Below are 15,761 nucleotides of genomic sequence, written 5' to 3'. Positions count from 1 at the left end.
AAAAACAGTAATTCATATTTTGGACAAAACACCTTCAAATCTTATCAATTTACATATTGCCTGTGTTGTTAACATGATCAAGAAACTAAAATAATATAACATTTATTGCACATAACTCATGTTGTATTATCAGTTTTATCTTGCCCTTTAAAGTATATACTTTATTGAATATTGTTTTGATTGTTTAAGCGCTTTGTGACCCTGGTCTGGAAAAGCGCTATACAAATAAAAATTACTTACTTACATATATTTAGTTTTAAATGATAGTCAGTCGTGAATTACTGGAAAATAAATACAGCGATGCTAACTCTTAATAATCTCTATAAAGAGGTTTAACTATACAATGTTTGTAAAAAATACAATTTAAAAGAACAGTAAAGAAAAGTGACTTTATAAGCTGATGATGCAATTTAAATGACACAGATGACGATGATTATTTATGATCCACTTCATCGTCCATCTTTGTCAATAAACGCTGTCAAGGAAGTGAAGCGGAACTAACGTCGTTCCTCACATGCAACCATGGCAGCAAAACAACTCTTGCGTTCATACAGTATAGAAAAGGCTCAGTGCGGTTCTCTCCAGAGTGTATTTGGAAGCGAGGTAATCCAAAACAAGGTTTAATAAATGTGTTTCTGGGGAGCTAATGCAGAGCAGTCTCGCCCTGAACTTAATCAGCCACGACTCAAGGCTAATCAAACATTTTAAATATTTATAATACGGCTAAAATGCTAATGATGTTTTGCAGAAAGGTTTCGGCAATTTGTGACAATTAATCCACTCATATTGTACTGCCTCACAATACACTCAGAAAGAGAGGTTTTTAAAACTTTTTTTTTTTACTTTACTTAGTTTTTCTCACCCACAAATTTACTCTGAATCATATTATTAAGATGTAACATCAACGGGAGACATCGTCTGAAAAAGGAAGGAATAGTTTGCGATGTTGAGGCGGGCTGAGTTCTCAAGAGGGGCTGAGAATGCTGAGGTTGTTAAACAACAATTCTAATATTTTTGGAACCCCTGATAGAGACCCCTGTCATTCAAACACCTTTAAATCCCATTACAACAAAGCCCTTCCAGTAGTTTTCTGACAAAAACACATTGTTGTAGTAGACCCACTTCATATTTTAGGACCATAAGGTGCACTCAAACATCATTAAATTTTCCAAGGAACTGAAAGTGCACCTCCAACCAATTTTAGTGTTACTACAAAGCCAAACCACGAGTCATAGTAGTATTTCTTCCCTAGGTCGATAGTATTATTCCGTGAGGCTCTATAGTAATATACCTTGTGGAGTAATACTACGAAGCCACACTATATTTATATTCTAATTTACGGAAAATTTTAAACCTGTATAAGTACGAAAAACCCACATATGAATACAATTTCTTTTTACACTCTTTACTGACTAGACTCTCTTTTCAGTCCCACATCACATGACCAAAACACACACACCACATTGGTCAACGGCAGCTCCACGTCACTTGCAGGCATGTATATAATGGTGAGAAAAGAAAGAAGAAATTTTCTTATTTGTTATCTAACCCTAACCCTAACCCTAACTCCAGAAGAAGGTTTCGTGTGTCGGCCATCTTTGCATTGGTCTTGACCTTGAAAATGAGCGTCTGGACTTTCTTAATCACCGGGTTACGGAACCAGGTACCGTAGAAGACGCATTGAATGATGAGTGATGCACTTCGATCAGCGAAAGAGGACAAGGTGAGCACGTGCTAATCTGTGTGAGGTTGAAGTGATGTAATCGACCGCGGTGCAGTGGAAAGAATCAAAGGTCTCCGGAGAGCTCCGGAGGCAGTGTGCTGTGTCTTATTGAACCTGATCCCCTGTACTGGAGCAACAAATTGAAAATCTGTGTCCCTCACAAAGCACTTGCTCAGGTGTTACAATTAAAGGAGACAATTGCTGTTTGGAATTAAGTTCAAGGCCCCGACACTTTTACTTTGACTCACTGCCTCTTTTTGAAAAGTAACTGCCTTTTATGACAAAGCTCTCTGAAGCCAGAGGACCCGAGTCAGAGCTGCGGAATGACTTTCATTGAAGTGTCTGATCTTGATGGCATCACGGGATGGAGAGGCATGAGTGAACGAGTCGACTATCGCGTAGGTTTAACCTCAGTGTTGACCTACATGGAGGCTCAATTTCAACCTCATGCAGCTCTGTTTTTGTTTTTGTCTTTCCATGTGAAAGCTTTGGAACAATCTCCCTCTGTGTTTGATGGAGTCTACTGACTCCTTTAAGAAACATCATAAGACATTTTTATTTGTGAAGCTATTCCCTGATTTTCTGGAACTCATGTGTTTTTCTTATGTGTCTTGGCCTTTTAAAATATATACTTGACTGTGTACTGTTTTTGATTGTTCAAGGGCTTTGTGACCCTGGTCTAGAAAGACTTTACAAATAACCTTCTACTTACTTACCCACTTACTTAGTATGTTTTCCAAGTGATAGAGTGGATTTTATGAAAGTCACTACCACCAGAATATTATATGTAACATAATGTCATTTTTAAACTGTCAAAACTTTGATGAAATGTTCAGCTTTTTTCTTTTTTAAATGTTGTCTTTTTTATTCATTGAATTATTTTACATAATAATTTAATTCCATTATGTCTATATTGAAAGGTTGAATTAGTAAAATTTTAGTTTGATATAACATTTCCAGTATTTTGAAAAAACATTTCCTTATATTCTTTTTTAATTCATAGCCTTTTAAATTTAGTATTTTGCGGTGGCACTATTACACCAACATTTTCATGCTGAATTTAAATCACAAATATTAAAATATTTAACTCAGAAAATGTGATTTTGAACCATTGGAATTAAAATATCAAACTATAGGTACATTTCAATTTATTCATTGACATTTTTAATGAAATGATTCAATAAAGATGAATCGAATAATTAAATGTACACATCATTAATTCACTTATTCAATAAATAAATGCTTTAAAAAACAACAACATTTCAATAGAAATAAAATCAACCATTCTGGAGGTGCTTATAAACCGTCTGTCTATGTGCCCTAAAGTGGACTGGTACCTGGTCCAGGGTGTCCCAACGCTCTCACCCCTGTTAATCTGTACCTCCATTGAGAGAAAATGCCCTTAAAACTCAATTTTAAAAATGATTTTAGGGCACAATGCCTTCTTTTCAACCTTTCATTAAACTTCTCGAATAAACTTTGGTATTTCCAAATTATCATCCAGATCAGGTGAAGTCTCTTTCATATTTATAAATGATGTGTTGTCACTGCCACCTGCTACTAACCATATTTCAAATGACAAAAAAAGCCATACAATTACTTGTTGGAGGTCGACTGTCTCGCGTCCATGAACCACACAACGTTCGTTTTTTTCTCTACTCTTACCTCCATCAAGGTCTTCGCTCCCAAAATGGTTCCGGTAGAAGAGCATGAGTTCTATCCGATAGCACTTGTACAGTGTCACCAGGCAGATCAGCAGCATCAGGATGGCGCCCAGGCCTCCAGCCAGCTCCACCGTGTACATCAACTCGGCTGAAAAGACGAGAAAACAGAAGAAAAAAACATCACTTTGGACCTCCAAGAGCACAATTGAAGAAAATAAGTGTCTCTTAAATAGATCTTGGACCTTAATTGTGCTCATTAGTATGTGTTTGTTTGTACAAAACTATTTTTTAAATGAAATAAAGTATAATAATTGTAAAAATAAAGCTGATTACTTTGCTGATTTCGTCTATCTACATAATCTATTTGTGGAACGTTTCCCCCGCATTAAAAAAGTGACCACTGTACATTAGAAGTCCCGCTCACTGAAAACGCTTGGTTTTTCTCGAGCTAAAATCTTGTTTCCCAAAACCACGCCCACTCTGCTGTGATTGGTCAAGCGTTGAGGTTTGTCACACAGCGTTATCAATCCAGGAAGTCCCCGCCTCCATGAAGAATAAAGGAAGGGGTTCTTCGCTGCTGCAGGAGGAGCGAAGCGCATTAATACAACATAATGGGCTCCGTTATGGTAACCTTTTGTTCGCTGAGACTTCAGACGGGGGGAACTTTATAAAGTAATAGCTTCAAAACGGAGCGTCATGATGAGGGACTTACTGCATCTTAGAGAGAAAGATTTCAAAATTTGAAAGGTGTCAGGAGAGTTGGGTTTTCACATTAGTTGCCCTTTAAAATGTTTTTGCAAGTCTATGCATTAAACATTAAACTCCTGTTTAAAAAATTATATATATATTTATATATGCAAGTAAATACTACCTAATGTCAGCTTGAATGCATGCAGTATTTCTCTATATTTTAACTTAAATCAATCTCGTAAGGTGTGATGCATTGATTCAATTACAAGACACACTCCTCCGATGCCACTCCAGAGAGGAAGTATTGCTGAAAATCTCAAGGGAAAAAAGGGAAAGAAAGTAATCTGGGCACAGTCCAGAAGCTAAATCTTGAGTTTATTGCACATGACAACTCTTCTCAGCAGTGGACGTCCCGGACTTTTGGAAGCTACGTGCACATGGGGAGCAGCTGTACATCATCCTGAGCTGTGTTGGGGTCATGAGTGGCCAAGGCTCATTGATGCATGTTGGGAGGGAAAGCTCGCCAATAAAACACAAACCAACATATTCTCATGTATTTCAATATGACACTGTAGTATATTAGGGGTGAAGGGTTGATATCCACTGACCAGTCAGCGTCTTCATCTGCTTTTTCTACCTCCAAATGTTTTTTTGTAATCATGGGTTCATATATATCCAACTGTAATATGAACACATTAACATGATGAGGGTTATAACGATGTTGAAAAGATAAGAACTTGAGATAATCAAGATGAATTAAACCTTAAAGAATGCAAATACGACATCAAAATCATACCTCGGATTATGTGATTAAACATTTTGTTTGGGCCGTGACTTTGATTTCTAAAAGATATTTGTTCCCTTGTGTGATTTAGTTTGACACCCCTGATTTGATCTTATAATTCACCGTATTTTTAATATCTCATGCGTTTTTTTTTCACTTGTTTTTTGGGTTGTTCTTGAGGTTGGGATTTGGGAATTGATACTCTGTAGATCAACGGTACAGGTTCTGATGTAAACAGTAGTAAGCTGTTTGCTATAAACTGTCACTCAGTTTTTTCTTCTCTTGTATAGTGTTATTTAAAATGTAAAGAGTCTTCAGATTCAGACTATATTATGGTTTGACACTGGATTGAACTGATAAGAAACAAAGTCATATTTCTCAAATCAGTTTTTTTTGGTCTAAAATACAAAGATTCATCATGATTTAAAATATATATATTCACCAGTATTCCCAGCAGACACTGCCAATCCACCTGGTGTAGTATCTCATGTATTTCATCTCTCATACATACACAAACATTTATTCATTCATTTTCTGCCGCTTATTCCCTTATAGGTGTAGCAGTGGGCTGGAGCCTATCCCAGTTACACTCTGGACACGACACCAGTCTGTAGCAGGACACACAAAGACACACAACCATTCACATACACACTCATACCTACGAAAGATTTCCAAAGTTCCCAATCAACTCCCTCCAGACCGGCAACCTTCTTGCTGTTAGGCGACCACGCTAACCAGTGTGCCACCGTGCCCCAATACACAAAAACAATTTCCCCATAAATATCGGCTCAGAACATAACTGCGACATTTAATATTTTCATTTTACTTTGTCTGTTGAGTCTTTTTTTTGCCTCCTCGCTCTTTTTTGAAGGTTGTGTCAATTAAGTTTGGAGTCATGTTATTGTCCTGCTATGTGATAACAAGCTGTAATGATATAAAGACAAGAAAAATAATTGTATCCCTATATAAATGTTTGATTGTAAAGTATATATAAAATATGAATGAGTGCATATTTTAGGAAACAAATGTTCAGTTCTTGAACCAGGGATGTCTGATTTAGAGTCTGAATGTAAATAATGATAAGGAGAAAGTGTTTAAACTAAGTTTTAGAAATTATAGTAAGGAATTATAGAAAAAGTGGTTAAAGTAAGGGAAAGTATTGGAATGGGAACAAAGTCAGAGGATCCATAAACACCAGAGGATCCATAAACCACTGCCAGATCCCACTCTGCAGGACTTCATTTGGTCAGTCTGCCTTTTCGGATAAAAGTGCAAACCTGTGGAACTCACTTCCCACTGAACTTAAGACCATCTGAGATTAAAATGTTTACCTCAAGGTTAAAGGCCTTGTGAAAATAAATCAGATATGTACCCATTTGTAAGTAGCACTGTGTATGAAAAATATGTTTGATTGTACTGTATTTTTTTTTTAGTTTTGTACGATAGACTTTTATTGTGTATTTTTTAATTTTGTGAAAAGTCCCAACCAGGGACAGGAGTAGAAAATGAGCACAAGCTACACATTCTTTATTCTTTATGCATTGCATCAAAGGCAAACTGGTATTGTAACTATGTTGACTGCATCCTCACTGACGAATAAATAGTAGAAATGGTCTAGATAGAAACGTTGTTTTTTTTATCCAAAAATATTCACTCATTATCTTTCGACATTATTCTTTTCTCAAATATTTAGCAGTATTGTTCTCCTATCACTCGTGCCTTTTCTCCGCCTGATTTACCTAAACCTAACTCTAACCTCAATGCTAACTCCTTTCCAATCAAGACAGCTGGCTCACCACAACAACCCTGGTTCAAGACCAGCCTGAACTGAAGCTTATTTTCCCAAATAATATGCATTCATTATTTTTTTACTTTATTGTTTTCTCTAATATTTAGTCAAATTATTACTTTTGTATTATTATTTTTTTTCTTTGTCTACACATTGTTTTCTTATTTTAATTTGTAACTGACCTTTCTTTATTATTTTTTTACTCGCTGTGTTCCGGCCTGCCCTCGACTCAGTTGATCACCCGAGTCTTTTAGTCGGACTAAGACAGCTGGTCGGCCTCTCTGGCACTGCCCTTCACTGGTTCAGTTCTTATCTCACAGAAAGAAAATGTCTCTTTAGCCTGGACACATGCTCCTCAAGGATCCATGACATTAAATGTGGTGTGCCAGAATGTTCAATTTTGGGTCCCGTACTTTTTAACTTGTACATGCTCCCATTGGGTAATGTCATCAGGAGGCATGGTATCAATTTCCACAGCTATGTACGGCTTTTAAACATATAACGCTACCATTTTCATCTATGAAAACTGCTCTATAAATAGAGTTTATTATTATTATTATATTATTATTATTATTATTATTATAAGCTGTCTGAGCCCACTCCCTCTTACCATGTTCCCTCCTGTGGGGCGACAATGATCGATTCATTTACATAACAAATGAGTGTCCACAGGGGGTTTCCAGCCAAAGGCTCTTGTTTTGGCATTCTAGGAAGAACAGCAAAATGCTGGGACTAGTGTTGAATCTTAATTTTCCTACCAATATGACAGAGAAAAACAACATGCACTACCCTCTTTTGTCTCGTATCTTTCTCTTGGTGAATGTGATTACCTCAGCAATATGTTAGAAACCCTGAGATGACTTGATAAGATGTCGAAGTTATTTTGCTTCAAACGGACCATGGAGTCATCTCAGGACCATATCCCGAGCTCACGTTTCCTTCCTTTGATGAAGAGAAGCTTCAGAAGTCCTGTGAGTGTTTTAAAGGGTCAACGTTTTTTTGGATAGTGGTGTGTCCCACAAGTCAACACGAACACATGTTTAATTTAAAATGTGTGTTGTTGAATTCTACAAGGAGACCTGAGATTGAACTCGTACATTTTCTATCGTTATTTCTTATCACGAGGCTTGTTTTTGTAACGACGCTCCAGAGCGAAGTCGCTTCATCATTAGTGGTTCAGCACCTTGTCACCGCTCCGCCTCACAGAATCAGAGGTGGTCAGCCTTCATTGGCTGTTTAATGGACAATAATAAAAGTCTGTACTACACACACACCGACAAGAAAAAAAAAAAGAAGAAGATGTTGAGGATCCGAGCACATTACCATCCATCAACATATTTTTAACCTCGCTGGGGTACAAGACGCACGCCCTGACGCCGTGGCCATCAAGCCGACAGCTCGCATGATGAGCGATGATGGTGTGGCGAGCTAACGAGCCTGTAACGCCTCATCCGGCCTGAGGAAGAGACGACCTTCAGCCCCCGGACAGACAATCAGCAAAGCCAACTGAAACATGAGGCTCTCAACTTTGCTGCTACTTTGGTACTTACTCGAGACTTATTGCAAACAAACACAGCAAATAAGTTAAGTTGAAACTTGCTTTAGAGGTTCAGAGTGAAGAGTCATTTGGGAAATCCTAATAAGAATAAATAAATGAATAAATAAAAAACGAAATCAGTAACCAAAACAGTTAAATACAATACTATAATAAAGAATATTGTACATTAACACTACTAACACTACTGAGTAAATTAATGAATGAAATACCTTTTTTTTTAATGGAGAAGATTGTGAAATTAAAAAAAATCCAAAAAATGTTAAAATGATCAAACCTTTTATGATTTCAGTTTGACGTTAGGATACATAACAATAATAAAAACAACAAATCTCAAATATGTTAAAAATAAAGAGTTACATTTATACATGAGTAATTCTACTTGTTATGATTTGTGATTAGGGTTAGAAAATGAATTAAATACATTAAAAACAGTAGGATAAATTAAAAATAGATATACAATCTAATGAAGTCTGTTAAATAAAAAATGTTTAGTCCTTTTTTATAAATCATGGTTAAGGTTAGAGTAAAGTTAGAAAATGAGGTTGAGAAAATGAACTTTTCTGGACAATATTTCTCATTGGGTTTTGGTGAAGGCTGGTAATGAACTACTAGCTACTCTCTAAAGATTACTTGGTCCAGTTGTTTTGATAATGTCCAACTGGGAGGATGCCCTGGTACAGACCCTGGACAACATTCCATGATCCTTTGTTTCAATTGATTTGTTCCGTAATTCCTGTCTCTTCTAAATTACATTCCACGAGACAGAAAAGCATGTTGTTCTTCACTCTATTTCCTGCAACATCATTCGATTATAAGTAAAAATGTCCGATCGATTTTACTTGACCTGTGCAATAATAAACCCTGGATAATAATAATAAACAAGTGTGAGGCATTAAATACATATGACCTTATTTTTCACGTACAGGTAAGAACAAGTTCAGCTTCAAAACTTTTTGAAGAGAAGAAACGAGGAAGACTATTTAGGCTGATACCAAATATTCTGATTGATGCAGCTGAATTTCAAGGGTCTTGATGTGAGAAGTGCTGTGAACAAAGACCAGAGAGCGACTCTCACAGCACTAGGAAAACACAAATATTGTCTCCACACACACACACACACACACACGAAGGAAACTAGGGGAACAGGCAGATGTGTGCTCATGTGTGTAACCAGCTCATATTTGATACCGAGATTCTTCCTCCCCTTTTTTAATATTGCGCACGGAGGAAAACTGGGCTGCCATCAAAGCTGGATCCAAAGCTGTGAGCTTAAAAGAGAGGAGAGATATATTAATATGTTAATGTATTCCACACTGACAACTTTAAGGCTGCAGAGACCCCCCCCCCCCCTTCTCTCTTGCTGCCTGGCAAAAATCTCACTTACATAACAAGTCAAAATCATCATGGAATCCACTTTAACAGCTAAACAAAAAACATGTTTGCTTGGAGACGGTTGAGGGTTGTGAAGTGTGTGAGCGAGAACGGAATAATGTCAGTGTGAGCTCAGAGATCAGAAGTGGATTAGTGTCTTCCGGGTGAGGTCAGTGTCGAACAATCCAACATCATGCCTGGGATAGAAGCCTCCTGAAGTACTTTCGCTTCAGATGAATATGGATATTTCTTCAGGCCGTTGCTGGATGAATCAGTGCTAACACACCATCTACCTCGCTGACCTACTTTTCTCTCCTGCCCTCAACAAAAATACTACTGGTGAGCTTCCATTTTCATGTTGTCCGTAATCTTCCTGTGAAGTGCACTCATGTGTATCAAAGAGATGAAATGAGCCACTTCAACAACAACTGTGGTGTAAATTTAAATTGATTGAGTATAAACTGTACTTAACCGACGTTTTACACACATCTGACTTCCTATTCTTCCTTTAGATCCAAACTTATTCCTTACTACAGATCACAGATTTGGAGGTTTGTTGTAAACTGTGCCGGTGCAAACGCCGGGGTTGCTTTCATATACGACACATCAGCCATATTTGGTAGCAATCCACGGATTCATGAGTTTTAAACTGGACATTGACTAGGTCTAAAAAAGTAATTCACACTGACCCTGAGGCCCGAAAAAAACAGATATAGCATTAAACTAAAATCCATTTCCAATTGCTACTGGTGAATCTTTACATTAGACTTAACATTAACTTAATATCACGTGAAAAGTCTTATTTTTATTCAATATAAAATAAGACATAAAGAGACATTTTGGAAACAAGTTAAACAACACTCTTTTTTCCTTTTTAAAAATGTGTTGATGGGGGCTCTTGAACTAAACTATAGCTTTGACTGCATGAGAATTTAAAGAATTAGATTTATGTCATCATGCCTCAAAAATTCCATCAGATCCAAACAATTCTTACAGTGAAAAAGAGTAAAAGAAAAGATATTTATTCAATGTTACTCTAGCCATTTGTTAACAAACTGCTAACAGAAATATAGCAACACCTTTCAAAGAATTCAATATGTTCGGATTGAAAATCCATCTTTATCTTAAGCTTGATTGACAGGAGATCTGAATGGGAAATGGGGTTAACAAGTGCCACAAAATGGCGATCAGATGGGGTCTCTACATGGAAGCCGACCCATTCAAGTGGTATAAACCACCTCGATCCAGATTCAATTGAATTTCAAAAGTGAGTTTTCATAAACTATTTACGTTCAGAAATGTATCCCGATGAGAGCCTTGAGGGAGATAACAACAAGGACGAGGAAACTGTACTTGTGTTCTTACATAAGTATCTCAGAGTGAATTTGAAAACACAATGTAGGGCTCAGTGTCAAACTCACAATACAATACACACACATTGATTTAGTAAACTCAAATATAGCTTCTCAAATGTTTTTGTCAAGGCAGTTCCATGATTGATTCATTCTTTAAATATTCATTTTTTTCTTGTATTAAACCATATTCCTTTTTTGATTGAATGGATATATTTAAAAAAAGACATTATCATTTTTATTCTCTTGAATCTGAATTGAAAAACCCTTTTATATTCTTTAATATAGAAGCTGCAGTTTAGGTCAATGTAAATGTTTTTTTTATTTGGCTCACCTTTCTTAGAGAGATGGATATTTGCTTGTCGTCTTCCGTTGCCATTCTCCACGTAACAGGAGTAGTTTCCCAGGTCGTTCTCCTCCAGGGAGTCAATGGTCAGCGAGATGGTGACCTCTTGTTCTCCCAAGTGTTCTCGGATGATTCTGCAATGGTAAACGGAAACAATGAGAAATTTGCAGATTGACTTGGAAACACAATCGCTGTCTGAATATCTCATTCTGAAAAATGATGCTAAATTATTACGGTAGGATTTGTTTTTATCAAATTTAGTTTCTTTAAACAGCAGAAATCCCTGTGCTTTTTCAATGGATTGTGTGATCAAAAATATTAATTTAAAAAAAAGAAGTCAGTGATCTTGGTAGTAATAGAGAAACTCCTATTCCAGGCCCCTTATTTGAATTGAGCTACTCAAGAAGCAGTTTTGTTTAACACAGAGCCTAACAAAAATTACAAAAGAGGTGTTTGTAAAAACTGGAGTTTAATCAGTGGGTTGGATGTGTGTCACCGTGTTAAGGGCCACTAAATGTCTCTGCTGGTGACAGGCTTGCGATGACTCTGATGCTTATTCTAACTTGGCGTGTGAGTCTATTAGCCGAAAAGTGATTTTATTAGCCTCCTTTTCATTAACTGCGCCTGTCCACTTGAGACGACGGAAAGGAAAGAGCAGCGAGAGTCAGAAACGCTGACGTTGCTAACAACCCACCAGGATGAGATGACACAAACCTTCAACATGTCAGAGTATCTTTTCTACTATTAAACAAACTAAGCACTTTTCAACCCAACTACGTCTTCCAAGAGCCTATTAATATTCTGAAGTCGCTGCTTTTTCATCTAAGACGACAGCGTGGCAGGCTATAGGCCGAGCTATCTTTTTTTTTTTATACTAGAGGGGGAACTGATTCAGCTAATTTTATCCTAAGAAAGAGTCTCCGAAAGTCAACACAAAAGGCGGAGTGATGTGACAACCGTTTTGAGCTAAAAACATCTACAAAGTCTCTGACAGTTTTGATGTTGGAAACCAATGTTGGACCAATTACGGAACTTTAGCGAAGACACTGCAGCTTGTTCCAGGTGAAAGAAAAGGTAAGGCAGTCATGTCAATGAATTTTACGTGGGTTTCCCATTGTTTAAAAAATGTATTTGACCTGGTAACCTAACAAACAAAATATGAAACTAACTGATAGTAGTGATGAGCTGATGAAACTTAATTAGCCAGTGTTTTCAGGGATGTTTTAAATCTTGTGCAATTTTTATTAAGTTATTATTAACACTTCGTTCATCCGCTCATCACTTGTTGTGCTACAGGACATTTTGACATTTTGACAACATCGTAGAAGAGCCAAGGGTCGGCTCATCTTTCAGGTTTAGATCACTGGTTAGAAAAGTTCAACTTCCTTGTTTAGGTAGGTAAATGAAATGCTTTACTTTGTCTCCTGTTTCCTGAATTTTACAAACAAAACAACCCCCAGATAATTGGGTTTTTATTGGAGTTTTCAGATTGGATTTTCGCATTCCGGTTTTTAACTTTTACTTCAGGTGTATTATTGATCCCTCACTGATTCTTAAGGCAATGTTTTATTGTTTAGAAGGAAATTAGAGCAAGTACTATGTGCTGTGTTAACTGATGTTGCCATGATTAGTGGGTTAATTCATCCAAAATGCATTTTCTACTCACCCTCATGTCAAAGAATTGGAATTATTTTCAGATTAATCTGCTTGTTTTTAGAGTAAAAGACAAAAATGTTAGTCCATTTTAATGTAGCGGCTGATGCTCAGGTGTTGTTGTCCATAACTATGTCCAAAAAGACACTTAAAAACATCCAAATACCTCCAAACTGCTTGTCTATAACGTCCATCTTGTACTGAAGCCTCAGCATGAGGAATTGTTCCGGAAAAACTTAAACAAGTCTATACTTAAGTTTATTTTTAGCGGAAGCTACTTGTTTATCCGCCTCAATCTTTCACATGAGAACGGACAATTGCAATATGTTTCAATGAGGGCAAATTTTTAGTTGAAGCTGAGCGATGGAGAGCTACAAACAAACTTAAAATATAGACTTGTTTTGGTTTTATGGAACAAGTCGAGGCTTCAATACAAGATAGACGTTATAGACGAGCAGTATGGATTAATTTGGAGGATGATGAAGACAAAGACAACTGAATTCCAGTTGCACTTACATTTTTGCCTATAACTCTAAAAAGTAACAGATTACCCTGCAAATAATCCCAACCCTTGTTAGACATTAGGTTGAGAAGAAAAGGAGTGAAGTTTGAAACTTTAGGCAGCTACCACTTTAGGTGCTGTATGTTAGTGATGAGATAATGAAGCTTCATGAAGCCTTTTATTAGCTATTGATTAAAGATCAGTAGTCTAAAAATGATGTGAATCTTCAATAGAACAGCTGTTCAAGACAACATTGAATATCGAGGCAGAGATTCCGTTTCATACTTGATGAACGTTTCTTTACACACATGGTCCTATCAAGCTAAATGAACCCATTCAAGTTAAGTTAAATTATCGATCGCACAGTGTGAACACGTAATTGTTAGCATTGATTTGAGTTAGTGATGGGCTAATGAAGCTTCCACATTTAGCAGGAGTACATTCAAAAAGAGCAGGAGTAATGCTTGTGGGCCTGCTCAGCCACAAATACAAGAGAACAAAACTAAGGGTTAAATATCTGTCCTAAAGTTTTCTTTGAAGATGCCGCACTCATCTGTCATTGTTTGGGCCATCGTAGGTGCTTACAGAAATATCTTTCTTTACATCAGCCACTTTTCCAGTCCACTATGTTGTTATCCATCACCGCCTGAGCTAGAAGTTCATGTGTGGGCGAGTGTATATTGGAAGACGAATAGATTTAGAAGGTTGTTTCAGAAAAATGTAGCCATCAAGCATGACCACACACTTCGCTATCTTGACATGCAGGATGAAAAATTAGGCGGTGATAGGAAAAAAAAAACACAGCTTGATAAAACTCGTTGAGCCTGAGAAAAATGCAAAAATGAAGGCAACACAACTGTTGGAAACGACAAGATTTTTAGGAACAAAGGGAGATGATTGATAGCCTGCAACGAAAAGAGATGACGACAATCACAGCCTCTGTGAGTGTAAATCTGAGGAACGGGTCCAGTTAAAAGATGATTTTCTCATAAAATAACTTGTTAGGAAACATTCAAACCTATTCCCTTGTATTGGTTATGTTGTGAAAACCTCTTCTATTCTACAGCTACAACCACATCTATCTCTTTTCTTAGTATATGAAGGATAGAAAAGGCAACGATTGTAAAAACATATTAATTATCCTTCTGTAAACTCCTCAGAAATACTTATATGAGGGATGGTCTTTTTGATGTTTTGTCCTTTTAGATATGGCTTACGTTTTCATTATTTATTTGAAAATTACTTTTTACTGAAAATTCTGTGCGGTTGTGAGGAGAGAAGCCTATCCCAGCTACAAAGGGCTAGAGACGGGGGACACCCTGGACATGTCTTCAGTTCAGCGCTTTGCATTTAAAAGATAAACATACTATAAAACACAGAAAGGTCAATTTACCTAATAATTATTTTCTTATTAAACATTTATTTTTAGTTAATTGATAATAATGAAGTAAGGTTTATGAAGTTTCTTTCTTTTCCAGATATTTTCCTGCTAATTCTTAGCATCATAATAATTTGCTTGTTTGGCCTTTAATATAAATAATTTTTCCTTTTGTTAAAAATATTTTATTGTCGATCACATTTTTTTAAGCGTTTACCTCCATGTAAAATCATAAAGATTGTGAGATTTTATGTTGAAACTGTTTATAATTATGTTGTATTATTCTGGTTGTGATGCTTTTTAATTCTATGTCTGGACTTCTTCTGAAGCAGGAAGGACTATAAAGATCGATAGTAATTATTTGCAGACCTCAGGGCATTTTCTTAACTTGAATGTTAAAACAGATGGGAGGATGTGCAGGATGGATGAAGAACAGGAAGGTAAGACGGAGACTTAGGTTTCCAAGCCAGTGGGAAAGTCGGACACATCCAGTGAACAACCCTGGTTTAAAGGCTGGAATGCGAAATAAAGTGAGATTCTTATTTCCTTCATCTCCTGTAGTGGATTTAGATATTTTAGAAGTTATTCAATATATACTCATTTTTCTTGATGAAATCTAATGTCGTTTGTCTTTTGGTATTTCAATGTGCGTAAATTGCCCGAGGAAGCTGTGAGTAAGAGAGCAGCAGAGCATTAATATCCGGTATGTGGCAATGGAACAACAGAGAAGCTACAACATTACAGTTGAACCGTCTGAACACTACTGATGCTTTCGTCAATAGAAAATATGATGAAATATTTTTTTCAATGATTCTTTATATTGTAACAAAAACAAGACATTTATAAGACTGATTAAAAACTATACGAAACCTCTTTTTATTCCCGTTGATCAAAAGACAAAATAAATAATTGAATTAAAAAAAAACACAAATACACTTTTTACAGCAGGAA

General features: G+C 36.5%; 1 protein-coding gene across 2 annotated transcripts in view; it reads right to left on the bottom strand.

Annotated features, from left to right (window-relative positions):
- The window catches only part of LOC148080124 (interleukin-1 receptor accessory protein-like 1), a 222,193-nt gene that overhangs the window by 12,700 nt on the left and 193,732 nt on the right, over positions 1-15,761 (bottom strand). For both annotated transcript variants that reach the window (XM_087791680.1, XM_087791681.1), the window contains exons 8-9: positions 11,266-11,411; positions 3,389-3,535 (exon numbers count right to left, since the gene is read on the bottom strand). In XM_087791680.1, the coding sequence (XP_087647806.1) occupies positions 3,389-3,535; positions 11,266-11,411 (293 nt within the window). The remainder of the gene's footprint in view (positions 1-3,388; positions 3,536-11,265; positions 11,412-15,761) is intronic.

Source organism: Callionymus lyra, chromosome 5, assembly GCF_982586985.1.
Source record: "Callionymus lyra chromosome 5, fCalLyr1.hap1.1, whole genome shotgun sequence".
Lineage (NCBI taxonomy): Eukaryota > Metazoa > Chordata > Actinopteri > Syngnathiformes > Callionymidae > Callionymus > Callionymus lyra.
This window is presented reverse-complemented; position numbering and strand designations above follow the sequence as displayed.